The following is a 19,739-nucleotide window of genomic DNA, read 5'->3' on the forward strand; positions in this document are numbered from 1 at the left end:
ATGAGTACAATTTTTGGTAAAATATAAATGCAGTGAACAGATTACTTGCCATACAACTTCACAAAACAAAATATTCAACTGCTGTTTTAACGAGAGCCCCGCAAGTGTGTGTGTGTGTGTGTGTGAGAATGTGAGTGTGCACGCATGTGTGTGTGTGTGCACGTGTGTGTGTGTGAATGTGAGTGTGTGCACGCATGTGTGTGTGTGCACGTGTGTGTGTGTGTGTGTGAGAATGAGTGTGTGCACGCATGTGTGTGTGTGTGTGTGTGAGAGAATGTGAGTGTGTGCACGCGTGTGTGCGCGCATGTGTGTGTGCTTGTATGTCGCGTGGACTGTAAAGTGCTTTGAATTGAATTGAGAGCAGGCATAAACATGTAGGAGTTACAATAGATATCTGTTCGTTGCATTTCTATTTGACAAAAAAAAAAATCTCAAACAAAATTCAGCTGCAACAACTTGCAAATGAACAGTGGCTGACTGTTAAAGGCCCAAGGGTGACAGCATATTGGAACTACCCTAAATGTCTCTCTGGAACCAACTTATTTGCAGAAATTATAGCAAGAAAACAGTCCTTTAAAACTTGCTTCTCACCTGAACGGAACAGCATTTTTAATTTTGTTTTGTGTCTCTGTATCTGAACAGGGAAGCAAGTCCAGATAAAGCTGTCTCAGGCGTTTAACCACTGGCTCGATGTCCCGGAAGACAAGCTGCAGGTAAGAGCTCCAATTCTGGGTCACACTTCAGGTTATGCACATGAATTTATCTTTGTGGAATGTGACTGAATGCACACGGCTTAGCCTAATTTACTGTACAAAAATAGCATTTTAGTTTCTTGTGTCTGTGTCAACCAAAATTAATTGGAGTGAGTAAGTGCACTGCCGTGGCGAGTCACATGACACTCCCACAAAAATACGGGAACATTAGCATACAAATATCACATAACCTAACTTGGTTAGCAGACAGCTCTGACTTTGCCAAATTAGAGAACAAGCTTTTCGATGTTGAAGCAGAAATAGAACCTAAAAGTTTTCAACCAGAATTTACAAAGGAAGAATTGCGAGAGCGAGAGACGGATGAGCGAAGAGCAAAGGATGAGGCAGTCGAAGCTCATAGAGATCAGAGAAGTGGGAACTGCGAACCCATGCATACCGTGACGGAGAGCCTTTGCTGCCGTGAATGGGATTGAGTGCAGTTTTGGAAGGTTGGTGGTTCCAGCCCCGGTTTAGCTGCGATAAGATCCGCTAAGCCATTGGGCCATTGAGCAAGGTCCTTCATAGGAGGATTGTCGCCTGCTTAGTCTAATCAGCTATCAATTGGATAAAAGTGTCAGCTAAATAACTGTTATATGTTCTCATCTCCCCCCAGGTGATCATGGAGGTGGTGGAGATGCTCCACAATGCCAGCCTCCTGATCGATGACATTGAGGACGGCTCCAAGCTCCGGCATGGCTTACCCACGGCGCACAACACTTACGGCATCCCGTCGGTCATTAACTCGGCAAACTACGTCTACTTCCTCTGCCTGGAGAAGGTGCTGACACTGGAGCACCCAGAGGCTGTGCGTGTCTTCACCTGCCAGCTCCTGGAGCTGCACCAGGGCCAGGGCCTGGACATCCACTGGAGGGACACCTACACGTGCCCCAGCGAGGCAGAGTACCAGTCCATGGTCCGCCAGAAGACGGGCGGCCTTTTCGGCCTGGCCGTGGGCCTCATGCAGCTCTTCTCCGGCTGGACCTGCGACCTCAAGCCCCTTCTGGACACGCTGGGGCTCTTCTTCCAGATCCTAGATGACTACGCCAATCTGCACTCCCGAGAGTACACCGAGAACAAGAGCTTCTGCGAGGACCTGACCGAGGGAAAGTTCTCGTTCCCCATCATCCATGCCATCCGCTCGAAGCCTGAAAGCACCCAGGTGCAGAACATCCTGCGGCAACGCACGGATAACGTGGACGTCAAGCGCTACTGCATGGACTACCTGGAGAAGGCTGGCTCGTTCAAGTACACCCGGCAGACCCTGCAGGACCTGGAGGCCGTGCGAAAACTGCGATCAATCCCACACTCTTTCCGATGGATTTATAGTCAATTTTGTTCGGCTCACGTTTGAGAAACAAGGTCCCCTGTGTGGAAGTTGGTGCTTAACCACAGGATTATATTTGGACAATTTTTTAATGTACATTTTTGCCGATTTGAGGACAAAAGACCCACATGATCCACTTTACCAGGGTAACTTCACAAATATTTTGAAAATTTCAGCAAAACTCGATTGACATATACTGTACTCTTGCATGTAGGTGGAAACATAACATTTCTGGGTGAAACCCCCTTTAACCCGATGACCAATTTGATTCTGGATTTGCACTGTAGACATGCTGCAAAAATGATGTAAAATAGGCTTACTCATTTCACTAATTCACATTAATTAGCAATTCAACAACTATGCACCACTAATCACTCCACAAAAATTTTGAGTAAACACTATGCCATAAAGACAGCCATGAAGTCTCTGCTATGCTCTGGTAGAAGGAGAGGAGCTGTGAATGGGACAGTGGAGGGTGCTTTATTGGTGTGTAGTGAGACCCATTTTGTAACCGCCCTATGATAAAGTAAGATGAAGAAAAACTCCACTCGCTAATACATTAAATGCCAGCAATGAAGAATTGCTTGTAAGTATGACCACTTAAAATCTCCTGTGGCTGCAGACTTATGTATGCTTCAGCCTCACACTAAAAGCTACGGCTGAAAAAGTGTTTGTGGACAGAACACGCAATTGTCTCATGACCCATGACGTTTGGGACAAAGACAAAATGTACATCTATCTTGATGATTTACCGTATATTTTTTACACTTGCACTGGGCCTATACTGCAACCATTTCAAGACATTTTCAATGCATGTTCAGTTGGATTCCGATTAGGTGAGCCACTTGGCCAGCCAATTATGTTCCAGTTATTTACAACTTTCCAGGGTTTGTGAGCAGACTTACATGCACATTCTTCAAGTTTAACAGGGAAATTAGTACAGTCAATGCAGATAGAGGGTTTGGCTTTTTAAAGTTTATTTCCTTAATATAACTCTGCACAGTTCATTTTTACATCTCTGATAGTCATTCATCTAAAAGATTCTGCATTTTTATAACACAATCATTTCATATAAACATCTCTTTAAAATGCAGTTTAAAGGGTTAGTTTACCAAAAATGAATTAAAGTTTGTTTCGCTTACCCAGAGTACTATCTATCCATCTGGATAGTTTCACTGAGATGAACAACTTTAGATTTGATAACTTTTTTAAACGCTGTTCACTGTGGTATATTCTTTCTAATCTTTTCTTGGGGTGAATGCGCTAACCATTTACATTTGAAAAACTCCGAATATCTTTCCAAATATAATACCAATTACTTAATCAACCCATAAGCAACATTTTTTTTTAAAATACTTGAATGAATGAGTAGTTGAAAAAGCCTGGAACAAAGATTTAAGCGGCTCTCAGCTGTGCAGGGGAGACGTACAGTATATTTAATAATCTTGCAGACACTCATATCCAGATAAACATTTACAGGAACTCTGTCCAAGAAAGGTTTGGTGAAGAACAGAAAAGGTGTGGTTCACACTCATCAGCTGGAGTGGGGTTTAGGCCCGGCTCACAGCACACAGCTGGAGTGGGGTTTAGGCCCGGCTCACAGCACACAGCTGGTGGGGAGAAGGGGTGAGGGTGAGCCCCACAGACGGTGTCAGGTCCAGCTCATCCTCAGACACCCCCGGTGGTGGTGTGAAGCGGAACCTCTGCAGGAGGAAGGTGAAGAAGAGGAAGAGCTCCATCCTGGCCAGGCTTTCTCCTAGACAGGCCCGTCGCCCTGCGAGGAAGAGATAATCACAGCACAAAAACATACTGCTACAGGAGAGAGATAATCTCAGCACATAGCTACAGCTACAGGAGAGAGATAATCACAGCACATAAATACATCTACAGGCAGAGACGGTTCTAGGATTTTTTTTACTGGGGTGGGGTCTCAAGGGTTCTCGGGGTGGCCACTATATCCCCTGGCTTTGCGCGCATAGAACATTTTTGGGGTTATTTATGCTTTTTTATTGTTTCACATGCAAACGTTTACTAAGCATTATTAGTTTACTAAGACTAAACATAAATGAATAGGCTGTAGGCTACAGATTCAATTCTATTCATTCGATGGTATATTGGTAACGTTATAGCAGACTGACTATAATCAGATTTTAGAACCGCCCTCGACTACAGGAGAGAGACAATCACAGCACCTAAATACAGCTACAGCGATAATAGCAGGGCATTAATACATAGCTCCCGGGGAGAAAGTAGTCACTCCCAGAATGTACTAAATATTGTACTCTTGGGAAACAGATAATCCCAGAACCTTGAGAAAAGTATTTTTGTAATAATCAGTGCATTTTGAAAACTGCAATACAGAAATAAATCCAGGCCCTTTCTGAAACAGAGGAGAGAAACAGTAACAATCCCAGTGTTTTTTCACACCAGAAGGAGAGTGCACAGACTGTAGGCCTTCATTCAGGTTACGTTTACCTCTACTGATCTCCAGACTAATCTTAGTACAAACTGAAGTATGTCTCTACTCTGTCTCTACCTGTGAATCACAGCAGCATTCTTGCATTGGTTAAAGATTAGAGAGCTTTGCTTTGCCATGTACTGCACTGTGCTGTACCTGCAGAGAAGGGCATGAAGGCATCTCTCTTGATGAAGCAGCCCTTCTCATCCAGGAAGTGGCCAGGGTTGAAGCTGTGGGGGGTCTCCCACTCTTCCTCATCCTGCAGCACCGATGTCACGAGTGGGATCACGACAGTTCCCTGTAACACACACACACACACAGTGACACACCTCTGGGAGGACAGAAGAGAACGACACAGGGCGATACGTCAATTCTGGATTGCACCGGTGTTTGTTTACGAAGCAGCTGTAGCTGGGAGGGAGAGTGCATGCCCAAATGAGCCTTTGCACTTGAAGGTGGGGAGAGATTCTACAGTTCTGACCTCAACGGGGAGTTCATTCCACCACCGTGGAGCTAGAACAGACAGTAGCCGTGAGCGTGAGGTGGAAGTTCGGAGAGGGGGAGGTGCCAAGCGGCCTGTGGAGGCTGAACGAAGAGGTCTAGCAGGGGTGTAGGGTCTGATGATTTTTTGTAGGTAAGCTGGGGAAGACCCCTTAACTACTGAGCACCAATGTTTTGAATTTGATAGCGAGCCATGACAGGCAGCCAGGAAGAGAGGCATGCATATATATATATATATATATATATATATATATATATATATATATATATATTGGACTGATTCCTAATACCATCCAGGTGTGCGTGCCTACCAAGGACCAGACCTACTACACCAGTAGGTCTGAATCGTGGATTTCCGTGCTTCCTTCCCACACACCGGGCCCAGCCACCACACAGACATACAACACATACACTCAATAAGCACTACACTAATACTAAAGCATACACTAATACTTTAGACTTATTAAGTTTTATGCTGCTGTAGCCTATCTCCTGCTGTCACACAATTGGCTAATTAGATAATTGCATGAATAAGTAGGTGTCCAGGTGTTCTTAATAAACTGCTCAGTGAGTGTATGTGCACACATATTCTGATACACAAACAACACACACACATACACATGAAAAACACACTGGAGAAACCCCACAGTTAATTCAAGTAAAGTAGCAAACATCTAGCTCAGGTGCTCACAGAAGAGTTGAATCAGGTCACCCATGCCCATGACTGCTGATAATTGATTCGTGCAACCTTTCTTTAAACCAGAGAGAAGAGGAGGAGAGAGAGGGATAGAACTGGGGTCAGAGAAGAAGAGAGATAAGAGGGAGGGAAAGATGAAAAGACACACATGAGGGGAGGTGATTGAACCTTCTTGATGAAGTATCCCTGAAAGGTGACATCACAGCTGGTGGTGTGGGAAATGCTCATAGGTACAACATTAGCCAGTCTCTGGGTTTCGTGGATCACGGCGTCTGTGTAGGGCAGGTTTCTCCGGTCCTCCACCCGGGGTTCCCGGTCCCCAATGACCTGATTTAGCTCCTCCTGAACCTGGTCTGCACCCCGAGAAAGAGAGTGGGGAGAGAGAGAGATAAAAAAGTGACTGCTCAAGACAAATCCTTGGACTAACCATAGACTGTAGAAATATATGGAGCATGTGCCTCACCTACTGACTCTCCATGGGGTCATGAAAAGTGATTTGAAGCTGCCAAACTCAAGTTTAGTGGCACCGCCACAATAGAATTTGTAGCCAGAGATTGTGCAGTAGTGAAGCCGAGTGTGACTCTTCCACGAAGCGTAAAAGATGGAGTGACATAATACGTCCCTGATTTTTCCACAAAGTATTGCTGTATTGTCCTAATAAAGCAATATTGGCACATGGCAAGATATTAGATGAAGAAAAAACACTGATTGACTAAATTTTAAAATTGAAATGGGTCTAAAAGTTTGGTTTGATTGCTGGTCATTTACATTACATTTTAGTCATTTGGCAGACACTATTAATCCAAAGCGATTTACAAGTGCATACATAGGTTCTTCCACAGGTTAAAGCATCAAATCCATAACTCGTAAAATACACATGAAGGGCTGTTCTAAACAAAAATACATTCATCCTAAGTGCATATTTTATTAATTTCATATTTATTTTTTCAGGAGGGAGGACTTATAATAAGGTATAGTTTGAAAAGGTGTGTTTTTAGTCTGCATTGAAATAAGGGGAGGGCTATCCTGTCAGTGATAGGCAAGTCATTCCACCACTGAGGAACCAGAACGGAAAACAGGCGTGAACGTGCAGCTCAACCGCCAGGTGCTCATAGTGAGCAACCCTCAAGGCGACCAGAGCTGGCAGACCGGAGTGGTCTTGCTGGGGAGTAGGGAGTGATTAAAGATTGTATGTAAAGTGGGGCAGTCCTCTTAACAGCCTGAAATGCCAACACCAGAGCCTTGAAGTGGATGTGTGCGGCAATAGGAAGCCAGTGGAGGCCAATGAGGAATGGGGTGACATGAGCCAAGCTGGGCTGACTGGTGATCAGGCGGGCTGCAGCATTCTGGACCAGCTGGAGGGGCTTGATGGCAAAAGCTGTAGGACAGGCAAGGTTTTGGGTTCAAATCCCAGTGTAGCCACAATAAGATCCGCACAGCCGTTGGACCCTTGAGCAAGGGCCTTAACCCTGCATTGCTCCAGGTGAGGATTGTCTCCTGCTTAGTCTAATCAACTGTACGTCGCTCTGGATAAGAGCGTCTCCCAAATGCCAATAATGTAATGTAAGCTGGGAGACTGCCTAGGATGGAGTTGCAGTAATAGGAGTAGGAGCAGGGTGGCTTTCTCCATCAGGAGATGACGGATACGGCGCATATTGTAGAAGAGGAACCTGCATGTTCTGGCAGTGGAGGATACATGTGGAGCGAGGGTGAGGTGGTTATCAAGAGTCACCCCAAGATTCTTGGCCGTATGCGAGGAGGATACTACAAAGTCTTCAACAATCAGTGAGGGTTCGATTGTCGGAAAGGACTTAGCAGGGATGTAGAGAAGCTCAGTCTTGGCAAGGTTAAGCTTCAGATGGTGGGAAGTCATCCACGCAGCGATATCGAGATCTGTGTGGTGACCTGGGTATTGAGGGGGAAAGGAAAGAAAGAGTTGAGTCCTGCCAAAAGCCAAGTTTGGCCAGCTCTCGTGGAGCAGCACAATTGGCTTGCTGCTCCAGAGGGAGGGACTTGGCAGGGTTAGCAGATCACCGCACGCAACAGTACCCTGGGCGCCTCGGAATCATGGTCACCAGCTAGAGACGAGACGGCTTGAAGAAGGCCTGTTGTTCTCGGATCGTCAGATCCCTTCGGGTCGCTGAGGGACGGGGTGTGGGTGGTATATCCACCAGCTAACACTAATTGGATTAGATAGGGTACAATTGACTACCTAATTGGGAGAAAAGGGGAAAAATCTGAAAAAAAAGACCTATACTGGAACCAACCGCTGTGGCAATAGTGGGCACCGCCTCACAGGATGAATTAGCTCGAAAAAAGAAACCTGGTTTTGGCCTCTTGGGCCCAACACTGATACTCTAATGAGGATGTGTGTGTGTGTGTGTTTGTGTGTGTGTGTGTGTGTGTGTGTGTGTGTGTGTGTACATAATTTCCCTACCCTGTATATGGGGGTACTTGGCCATCAGCAGCAGGCCCCATCTCAGGGTGGCTGCAATGGTACCTGTACCTGCTACAAACAGGTTGCTGACAGTACATTTCAGGTTGTTGTTGTGGAAGTAGGAATCTGGCTGGGACTCCTGAGAGGGAACAGGTACAGAGCACCATAGAGAAACTGAAGAAAGCAGAAGCATAGTAAAACATTTATTAAACAGAAATCTCATTAAAGATGTTGAAGGTGTATTTCAGCACATGATGAGTGAGATACTTGTTTGTCACGTCTCAGAAAGGCAGGAGTTTACACACAGCAAAATGATTTTTATTTTTTTTAAGCTTACATCAAATGATTGCAAGAGTGGAATGGATGGATCTTTATCAGCCAACTCTTCAGCCGATTCTGTGTGATCATGCAATGATCATGAACTAATGTTTTTTCACTTCCAGCTCCTTGTGACAGAACCAAAGCCGGAGCCTGGGATGGCGTCGGGGTCAGGGTTTCGGACAGAGACGGTCAGGGTGCCGGACAGGGCCTGGGACAAAACTGTAGGCTGGGCCCAGGGAAGCACTGGAGACTGGACCTCCTTCTCAGGAAGCCGCCCGAGGTCCAGTCCTTCCCTGGGCCCAGCCTACAGTTTCGTCCCAGGCCCTGTCCGGCACCCTGACCATCTCTGTCCGAAAGCCTGACCCCGACGCCATCCCAGGCTCCGGCTTTGGTTCTGTCCCAGGCCCCTGCGCCTGCGTCGCTCCGGGCCCAGTCTCCGGATTTGTCCCAGGACCTGTCTCCAGCCCCGCACCGGCTCTGCTCTGCATTCCACCTGTGTCTCAGCCTTCCACTCCTTATATGTATTTCCTTCCTGTCATTATGTCATGTCTCTCACCTGTTTCTCGTTGTCTGATAATCAGTTTTGTATTTAAGCCCACCTGTTTGCTCTTTTCCTTTGCTAGTTCGTCTTTTCCTGTTTCTAAGTCTGCTCTTGTTTATTCCTTTTGCCCAGTTCTAGCCTTATTTTTTGACCGGTTTTCCTGTCTGTTTTTCTGTGCTCTGGTTCTCATCTCTGCTCAGCTTTTGACTCTCTGTGTTTTTGGATTTTGTGTTTTTACTTTCACTTGTTTGGTCTGTCTACCCAGTTTTTGTTGTTTCGATTATTCTCTTCTCACCCTGCATGTATCCGCCTGCTTGGATTACGACCATTGCCTGTTCCTAAATCACGTTTTGGATCTGCCCTTTGTTAATAAAGCCTGCCGTATTCTTATCCCTGAGTCTACTCTTGGTTCCTCTGCCCGGTCCCTGACATATCCAACATAAAACTTGGCAGAAATCTTGGCTAATGATGCAATCTGGAATTGGTATCTAGCCAGCGAACTACATAATGTCATAAGCTAGGGTAGATATTTTCCTTTTTGAAGTAACTATGTGGCTAGCAAACTGTTAATTAATAAATGAATCAATCAGCCAATCGTGTGCTTACTAGTTTTAGTCCGGAATGATAAAGCAAATTAATCTGCTAAGTGTACTGTACCGTAATGTAATGAAAGCTTCTGGTTAAGGATGAAGCTGAGGGCAGTTCAATTCGACCCCAGGGTGCAGTTCTCCCTCTCCGTACCTCCTGCTGTCGAACTAGGAAGGCGTCCACAAATCCCCTGAGGTCCTGGGGGTTGAGCTTGTCCTTCCGTCCCTGCACCAGCCCCATAATCTCCTCAGTGTTGTTTTTGAAGTTCTTCAAAATCTGGATCCGATTCACCAGCCACCAGCCACAACACCAACGCAACCATGGGAACATGTTGTACACCTGCAGTAACCAGCCCAGAACCCAAAACAGAACAACAAAAAACATGCTTTTAAATAAATCACCCCATCACCAACAGCACCTCTGGATTCATCTCTGGGTCACCTGCAGGCCATATGACAACAGGCCATGGGACAATGGCCAGGTCAGGCCAATCACTGACAATGTTAATACTTGCAACAATGAACCATGAAGAGTTATTTAAAGGGTTAAATAATCAGAAATGCAGAAATGTAGTATTATTCCAAATTCGAGTTCAGGTTGTAATGTCTTTCCAATGGGGCCAAATGGCTCCAGTCTTTACCAACTATGCCACTTGGGTGCCCCAATGTTGTACTATTGCCTTGTCCAGTAAGAATTACAAAGCTTAACATTTGTACTGTTATACAAAAGTACAACTATTTTAAAGCAGAGGTACCTGTATTTCTGCTGAACCAATATTCCGGACATTTTCATTGGCCCGGTCAATCATTTTTTGAAAGGCAGGGTCAGCATAATCAAAGCGGCTGCCGTACACGATGGTGGACATTATGTTGAAGACAAAGTAATTCAGTAGCTGAGTCATGTCAAAAGGCTCACCTAAAGACCAAGAAAGGAAATAATATATAGTTTTTTGCACTGTATTTTTCCCCCTTCAATCTTTAGATTTGACTTGTTATCATTGCCTTTGTCTCTGAAACTTCAGCGAGCAGGAGGTCACTCTTTCAGCAATTAAGGACCCATGATTTTTCCTGAGAGTCTACACTTAAAATCTTCAACATCTTTCATTATTATTACATTATTTATCATATAGCGGAGAAACAAAGCATTAGTTAACTTTGTGGGTTAAGCGTCCAGGGATCCAAATATGGAATATTAAATCATCATACAGTGCATAGCAACAGTGCAGTAAGAAGAAGATATAGTGATTGAAATCAAATGCTTTGGAGGAGAGTAGCCAACATACTTGTCTGCGCTCTCCCAAATCAATCATATTGGTTGCAGCAAGTAGTGTTAATACCTATGATTAGCCATTGCAAATGAGGGAGAAATGAAATGTGAGATTACATGTTTTTTTAAACAAAATGTTGACTGAATTCTCTCTCACCCTTGAAATTGTCAAACACCTTGATGAGGTTGCGGGATTCCTCCATGATCTTCTCTCTCATGCCAATTCCGAAATCCTGCAGGGTGGTGAATCCAAAGTGTCTCATCTCCTTCCAGGAGTCTCCGTTGGCAAACACAACACCTGGAAGAGGGAAGAATGCCATGGGGGGTAGAAATTAAGAATTGAATTTCAAACATATTTGCTGCATGCATCCCTTTTCAGTTGGCACTTTGAGGTTGGTGTGACGTGCTCTAGGTACAGTGTATTCATTAAAGTTGATATGTAAATGTCAATGTACCATTTAAATGTTTAATTCCCTGCATCACACAAGTTATTTATATTACTTTATTGATGTATTTTGTGCAGACAATGCTGTTTAGGTTACCTTGTTACCTTATGTTAAGTTTGATGTAACTAAATTGCTATCTATCGATAAGCTAGCAACAAGCTGCATGCTGCAGGCTGTTAGCTTGCTTATCAACAGATAGCAATTCAGCAAGTTACATGAAACATAATAAGAAAGTAACATAATGCTTTCATAACTCCTGCAAGGTGAATTATAAATTTTATTATATTAGTATCCCAGGTTACACTTTACAATAAGGCTCATGAATTGGCATTACCTAATGTAGTTGTTAACATTAATTAATGATGGACAAATACAACTTTTTATTTGTTAAGGCGTCAACAACCATATTAGTTCATGCTAATTCATGTAGACAGTCAAACAAACAGATGCTTAGCATCAGACTAGATTGCATACCGTGCCCTTTTATAGTATCTCTAAATATGGGTGCAATTTCCCGGTCTCCAAACTCTTCAGCATAGTTGACCAGCGCCTCTTTGACTGTCTTGTAGCCTGCCAGGACGACCACCTTCTTTGGGCCAAAGTGCACAGTGAACACAGATCCGTATTTCTTAGACAGCTGGAGAGACAGAAAATTAATTTTTATGATTTGAACAGTACTTCTATTGTAACAGTAGCCAAAGCACCATTTTGCTGGAGACAAAGCATCACTATTTGTGTTTGTCCTCCTGTTCTTGATTAACACAAAACATCCACGTCACAGAATATTGCAACAATATATAAAATGTCAAGGTATTGAATGATTTATTGCTAAATACTCCAGTGAAAGCACTTTACTTGTCCTTTTAGTTTAGAGTGCAGCGTTTGACATCAGTAAACATTCTACTCAAATGAACATTTGGTCATGGAAAACTGGTCATGGCTCTGAAATTTTTACATATTTAACAAAAAACTCATTGTCTTTGTCAGTGCATATGTGTCCTTTCAAATAATTTCTACTGGCGGCATTTCTCAAGGACTTCCAGCCTGTGCCTGGCATGTTGCGAGCATTTTTGCATGGAATATGCAAGTCGATAAGAGACAGTAAATGAGGCCCAATAGCCTATAAATAATTAATGCGGGCATAGTATTTAAATATACAATTACTTTTTAATGTCACATGGCAGGTTATTTTATGTAATTCAATGCCCTGTTGTAGTAACTAGGTTAAGTAACTAGGTTAATTGCAATTTAAGAGTTGAAAAATGAAAATGTCAGCAGGCGAGATTTGAAGCAAGGATCTCTGCTTTGCTCGGCAGATGCCTTATCCACTAGCCCAAATAACAAGAAGTTAACCACATCAGTTAGTTGATTGTGCACACAAGAAGACTTATCTTATTTATCAGATTTGTTAGAACTCAATTTCTGAAAAAAGTCAGCAAGTGCTGCAAGATAATTTGCTTGGAGAAACATCTGCTTTATCCTCGTCTTCCATTGTCTTTGTAGAAGAAATGTCAATCATCAAAGTAAATGTATTGAAATAAAGGTATTTCGTTTTCCTCTATCTTTGAACATAACATATAGAATATCATCTCTGTTATGTATTATATTCAGCCTTCTGTCTTAATTTTTATCAATGGTGCCAATAATCCTGCGATATCTCCTTGCAATGGGACCACTGCAGTTTACTTTATTCTTAAATCGTCAAGAACTGGCCATTGTGGCCAATCTCCAATTAGTGCCCAGAACTGTAATGAGGACAAATAAGAGATCTCATATCACCACAATTTTCATTTCTTTACACTGGTTATAGTGCTGCAAGACCCCTGTTGTGTATTTCTATTCTGTATTCATCTCTTTCAGTTTAATAATCTATGCCCTAATACTAACCTGTACTTGAAGTACATTAAAAATATGGAAATTAAAATGATCTGTTGTGCAATATTCCTGCTTTAACAGTTATTGTTATGTGCTATGATTAGAGTTTAATACCCTTTTGTGCGGAGCAGAGGCTAATTTTTGGGTGTGACCTGAACTGAACATTTCTCTGGTGCTTGGACCTGTTTTCGCACTAACGTCGCTGAATGTACTTGATCTACTAAATGCCTGAATGTGAATATATTGGCTGGGTTATGTAACTTTTAATATTGTGAATTTAGGTCATTTGCATTCTTTGTAAATGCAGTTACCGAGTCTGCCCTTACCAAAGTTTCTCTGTGTCATCACCACAATGACCTGACTTCACCCTCATTTAAAACAAAGAACGCTTTTCAATTCAGTGTTTAATATTATATTACATTCAACAATAGGTGTAGCCTGTAGTTGTTTGCTGCTCAAGTTGTAAATACCATGTCAGATGTGGAAACAATATGTTTTTAAAGGACAATTCTATAACTATAACTGTCAAGAATGTTTTTTAGACATCAATTGTTTTTGCAGACAGTAACAAGGTGAAAAGAAAGTAAATCTAAATCTCAGACAATGTAGAAAAGAGAATGGAAAAGTACAAGTACATGAATGAGAAAATAAAAACCATCAAGAACAAACGTGTCAGGGCATCCACAGGTATTTACATGCCCATTAATGGATAAATATTGTCATAGGTCTGTGCACCCATTTCTAGTTAAGATCAGTGCATTTGTGGAGCTCAACGGATTTAAACAGTTTACAGGTAGGTGATTACATGTCATCAACATGGCAGTATACAATAATATCTTTAATATGTCGAACATGTTACTGAAAGGAAGGCTCAAAATTCCATATTGCCAACATAGCTGGACCAAGTAACTAATTGTGCAAGACACCATTAAAATGTCAGAGACGAGAAACCAAGAAAATTCCTCTCGTGAAATCTCAGGGAAATTAATGCAGTCCCGTTTCTCTGACAACTTTGCATTTGTTCAGGCAGAACAGTAAACTAAATATTAAATAATCTAAAACTAAGCTTTGTTTATGACTAAACAGAAAAGAGAATAAACCGTTTATCTTCCTGTTACCTGTTGTTTTAATATTTTCAAATGCTTTCTTTATTAGATTTTGTTGGAGGTTATTTACATTTTTATCATTGCCTACTCTTTGGGCTGGAAACCTGACCATGAAAGGTGGTACGTACATGAAGTTCCTAATATTATTAGTAGTACTATTATTAGAAGTAGTAACAATAATAATAATAATAACAATAATAGTAATAATAATAATAATAACAATAATAATAATAAAAATAACAATAATAATAATAATAATAATAATAATAATAATAATAATAATAATAATAATAATAATAGTGGCGGCACGGATGGTGCAGTGGGTTGCACTGCCGCCTCACAGCAAGGAGGTCCTGGGTTCTAATCCCCGTCGGCCGGGGCCTCTCTGTGCGGAGTTTGCATGTTCTCCCCATGTTCGCGTGGGTTTCCTCCGGGTACTCCGGTTTCCTCCCACAGTCCAAAGACATGCATGTTAGGCTGATTGGAGAGTCTAAAATTGCCCATAGGTATGAATGTGTGAGTGAATGGTGTGTGTGCCCTGCGATGGACTGGCGACCTGTCCATGGTGTATTCCTGCCTTTTGCCCAATGTATGCTGGGATAGGCTCCAGCCCCCCTGCGACCCTGTTCAGGATAAGTGGGTTCAGATCATGGATGGATGGATGGATAATAAAGTCTTTCAGTCCTTACCTCACAGAGAGACACATGGAGCTGTTTCATGTCCAGGTGGAGCAGGTTCCCGAGGAGAGGCAGGGGTCTAGGTCCCGGTGGGTCCTTTCCAGGTCCAGGGGTGGAGGAGAGCAGGTAGAGCAAAAACAGCACCAGCACCACTCCCAGAAGGGTCAAGGGTGGGGGCATCTGGGGAAAAACATCCTCCAACATGGCTCCTGATGAACTGATCAACCCCAAACACGGGACAGAGATATATATATATATATATATATTGTGGTGGCCCGACTAGGGATCGGTACACCACTGGGGTGGAACGGCCCGTGGGGAAGCTGATTAACGCCAAATATTTTCCTATGTCCTATTTAAGAGAGCGGCACCTTGGAAAGAGACTGGGAGGAGAATCAGCATCAATGCCAGCAACCCCCGGGGCGAGACGGGTGTGGCCGCAAGAACGCGTCAACAAAACAAACAAGCTGAATCCACCCCAGGAAGACACTTCGACACAGCCCGGCGGGGGATCGACCCAGCAACCCTCCAACTGCCAGGCGACTGCTCTTACAGCCTGAGCCATGTCGCCGGGTGTATTAGTTTCATTTTAATGGTGTCTTGCATAATTAGCTACTTGGTCCAGCTATGTTGGCAATATGGAATTTTGAGCCTTCCTTTCAGTAACATGTTCGACATATTAAAGATATTATTGTATACTGCCATGTTGATGACATGTAATCACCTGCCTGTAAACTGGGGTGGATTCAGCTTGTTCGTTTTGTAGACGCGTGCGGCCACACCCGTCTCGCCCCGGGGGTTGCTGGCATTGATGCTGATTCTCCTCCCGGAGAGAGAGAGAGAGGATTTTAATAGCAGCAGTAGAAGTAGACAGCATCAGCACTCCAGAGCAAAAACACAGCAGTCTCTCTCGCAAGGGCCAGAGTGTCTTCAGAGACTTCACAGACCTCTTCGGAAGTACATCTGTAGCCTACCTGGGAGAAAATATACACACCTCCATATGCTGATCACCTGGAGATATCAAAGTAACATTAGTTATGAAATGTATGAAACTAACCAAGAGACCTGTACTAATTATACTGTGTGCCTAATTATACTTATGACCTGGCATTACAGTCATTATTGTACTAAACAAAGAAAAACCAGAACAATAAGTATATGTATTTACTGTACATTCATATAATTTAAGGTAACATGGGTGTAAATATTGTATAATATAATTATTGTTGAAACTGCTCTATTATTTAAGTACTTAGCTGGGCAACTACATAATATGGGCAAGTTAACAACAACAACAACAACAACAACAACAACAACAACAATAATAATATATCCATCCATCCATCCATCCTTTATCTGTACCCGCTTATCCTGAACAGGGTCGCAGGGGGGCTGGAGCCTATCCCAGCATACATTGGGCGAAAGGCAGGAATACACCCTGGACTGGTTGCCAGTCCATCGCAGGGCACACACCATTCACTCATACACTCATACCTACGGGCAATTTAGACAGTGCCACCCTCTTTTCATCTCTCTCATCCGCCTTTGACTCTCTCTGTCCCTCTGTCTCAAAGCCACCTCGCACATCCCCTCCCAGTCCTTGGATATCTGATACCCTCCGTACCTCCAGGGCCAGCCTCCGTGCAGAGGAGAGGAAATGGGGAAAATCCAGAGACCCTTCAGACCTCACAACTTACCAGTCTCTCCTGGCGGCACAGCAGCCTCCCTCTCCTCTGTCCTCATTCTTCTAGATCTCTTTGCTGCCTTCAACACTATGGATCACTCCATCCTCCTGTCCGCCCTGTCAGCAACGGGCATCTGTGGCACAGCCCTGGACTGGATTGAGTCCTACCCCTCTGGTCGCTCCTTCCAGGTTGCCTGAGCTGGTACGGTATTGACACCTCGGCCCCTTGCCACAGGAGTTCCCCAGGGCTCAGTCCTAGGCCCGCTTCTCTCGTTCCCTTGGCCCTGTGATCACTGCACATAGGCTATGCTACCACTGCTATGCAAATGATACCCAACTCTTCATCTCGTTCCCACCAACTGATACACAGGTTTCAGCCCGTATCTCTGCTTGCCTGAGTGACATCCAGAGCTGGATGGACAACCATCATCTAAAGTTCAACCCAGGTAAGACTGAAATGATATTCATCCCTGCTATTACATCTCCCCATCTGGATCTCTCCATTTCCCTCGGGGATATCACACTTACGACATCACCCAGCGCAAGGCACCTCAGCGTGGTGATGGACAGCAGACTGTCCCTCTCCGAGAACATTGCCGCAGTGACCCGGTCATGCAGGTTCTTCCTATTCAACATACAGAGAATCTGCTCCTTTCTCACCCCCTACTCGACCCAGCTCCTGGTCCAAGCAATGGTTCTGTCCCACCTGGATTACTGCAATTCCCTCTCGGCTGGCCTCCCAGCGTCCTCCATCAGACCCCTCCAACTTATCCAGAATGCAGCAGCTTGTCTGGTCTTCAACCTTCCCAAATACTCACATGTCACCCCCCTGCTTACTTCCCTCCACTGGCTGCCTGTCATGACTCGCATCAAATTCAAAACATTGGTGCTAGCCTTCCAAGCAGCTAAGGGTTCTTCCCCAATCATCAGACGCTACACCCCTGCCAGACCTCTTTGTTCAGCCTCCACAGGCCGCTTGGCACCAACTTCCACCTCACGCTCACGACTACTGTCTGTTCTGGCTCCATGGTGGTGGAATTCACTTAATTGAGGTCAGAACTGTAGAATCTCTTCCCACCTTCGAGCGCAAACTGAAGACGCACCTCTTCACCTCTCCCCATCCCTCCCTACCTCCCTGTGAACCTTAATTGTTGTCTTTCTGTGATTTACTTTTTTAGTTTGGCTAGGTAAGCAGTGTTTGGCTAGTTTAAGTTTGGTCACTTTTGCTTGTCGTTTGTTTGTTTATTTGTTTGTTTAAAAAAAAAGGCCTGGTCCTTATCATTGATGTACAGGTAGCAGTTGAAATTGTACTTCCCGCTAGGGTCTTTCAGCGCACTTATCCCTGGTTATGGGAATGCACTTTGTTGTACGTCGCTCTGGATAAGAGCGTCTGCCAAATGCCATTAATGTAACTACACAACCATTTCAGCAAAACTTGATTGACAGATACTCCAGCACAAAGGTGGAAACATACCTTAGTTACATTTTTTGGTGAAACCCCCTTTAACCTGATGATTTCACATCCAACTTGAGATGAGCATGAGGCAAGTTGATATGCATGCAAAGACCAATGTATCAATGATTCTGGATCAGCACTGTCGAGATGCTGCAAAAATTATGTAAAATTGTTACTAATTTCACTACCTACAGCCATTCCTAATATCCTGCCACTGTTGAATGTCAACTAATTAATAATTATACAACAGATAGATCCGGTCCATTGTTTCTATTGGTCAGTTTGCATTCCAGCGTGCCAATATCCATGATATAAGCAAGGCTAAATTGAATGTTCACACATCTTTTAAAATTACTCCGTGCATGTAGATGACTGTTATCTAATTTGTAATTGAAATGAACGTAATTAATTCAAATAGAATTAGTGAGTATAAAGTGTCCTTTGATTTGGAAAGAGCAGGAACGAAAAAATAAAACTTTTAGGCAACATCGAAAAACTTGGATCGAAATACCAGCAAGACCACCAAACCCCGGCGAAGCAAATGATCACTCATAACTCTCATTATTTCAATACCTAAACAAATGACTTGTGTGAGTCAGTGTCCCGGGACACCTATTGTCACGGTTTTTTGTACTTCTAAATGTCAGAGTTCCAAATAAAACCGGATTCTTCTCCTGCTATTCTGGTTTTTCCTCTTTACGTTTAGACATCCAATCCCTTGTCTGTAAACAGGTAAAACATGAATAAAGCACAGCGACGATTGGCCATATGCCTATACTTCATTTTAATTGGTAGCAGAAATACGAAAGTTTACCTTATCACCTAGCAACTGCTGCACGGGCTGTCAGTCTGGCGCGTGCATTCACTTCAACGACCCCACCATAGGAAAGTTCAGCTAGCTACTAGCCTAATACTTCTAATTTATTTATTTTTAATTTTGTCAGTTTTATAAAATTGGGGAGAGACGGATGTGGAGGACGAGAGAACAAAATCAGAGAAGCAACCAGCAGCAAAAAAAACTAAACAAACGTACAACTATATAGAACGTACAACTCTGACAAAAGAGAGCACTAATGGCGCATCAAATGTCCCGGTTTTTACAAATGAAATGCGGCAACCCTAGTGGAATATTGTGGATATTGGCACAGCGACGGGTTCTCGTTCCATAATGCTTAAGTATTCCATAAAGTAATCAGTATGCCATAAAGACAGCCATGAAGTCTCTGCTATGCTCTGGTAGAAGGAGAGGAGCTGTGAATGGGACAGTGGAGGGTGCTTTATTGGTGTGGCAGTGAGACCCATTTTGTAACCGCCCTATTATAAAGTAAGATAAAGAAAAACGCCACTAGCTGATACAAGGAATTCTTCATTGGTGGCATTTAATGTAAGTATGACCACTTTCCAAAACCATAATTCCATTCCATGCCTCTAGTGGCTGCAGACTTCTGGTTGCTTCTCCACACTAAAGGCTACAGCTGAAAAACATTTAGTTTTGTGGCGACGCATATGACCCATGACGTTTGGGAGAAAGACATACTGTATATATATTTCATTTTTTACAGGGTATTTTATACACTCTGGTTTCATCACATCACAAGAGGGATTTTGGA

At 43.5% G+C, this 19,739-nt stretch overlaps 2 protein-coding genes across 3 annotated transcripts; one reads left to right on the forward strand and one right to left on the reverse strand.

Moving 5' to 3' along the window:
- Positions 1-601: 601 nt before the first annotated feature.
- LOC133121331 (geranylgeranyl pyrophosphate synthase-like) lies at positions 602-2,103 on the forward strand. The gene is made up of 2 exons (XM_061230532.1): positions 602-713; positions 1,366-2,103. The coding sequence occupies exon 2, from the start codon at positions 1,372-1,374 to the stop codon at positions 2,101-2,103; it is 732 nt and encodes a 243-aa protein (XP_061086516.1). The 5' UTR covers positions 602-713; positions 1,366-1,371.
- A 928-nt stretch (positions 2,104-3,031) lies between these two features.
- Positions 3,032-15,316, reverse strand: LOC133118627 (cytochrome P450 2K1-like). Of its 2 annotated transcripts, none has more exons than XM_061228759.1 (9): positions 15,002-15,316; positions 11,806-11,968; positions 11,043-11,183; positions 10,374-10,534; positions 9,773-9,958; positions 8,170-8,308; positions 5,901-6,085; positions 4,691-4,832; positions 3,032-3,850 (listed from the first exon to the last, which is right to left on the reverse strand). In XM_061228759.1, exons 1-9 carry the CDS (start codon positions 15,191-15,193, stop codon positions 3,663-3,665), a joined length of 1,497 nt encoding a protein of 498 aa, XP_061084743.1. In that variant the 5' UTR covers positions 15,194-15,316; the 3' UTR covers positions 3,032-3,662. The 2 variants fall into 2 exon arrangements, with proteins under 2 accessions (XP_061084743.1, XP_061084734.1); XM_061228750.1 differs by having other exon boundaries at positions 9,689-9,958.
- Positions 15,317-19,739: the final 4,423 nt, after the last annotated feature.

Source organism: Conger conger, chromosome 2 (genome assembly GCF_963514075.1).
Source record: "Conger conger chromosome 2, fConCon1.1, whole genome shotgun sequence".
Taxonomy (NCBI): domain Eukaryota; kingdom Metazoa; phylum Chordata; class Actinopteri; order Anguilliformes; family Congridae; genus Conger; species Conger conger.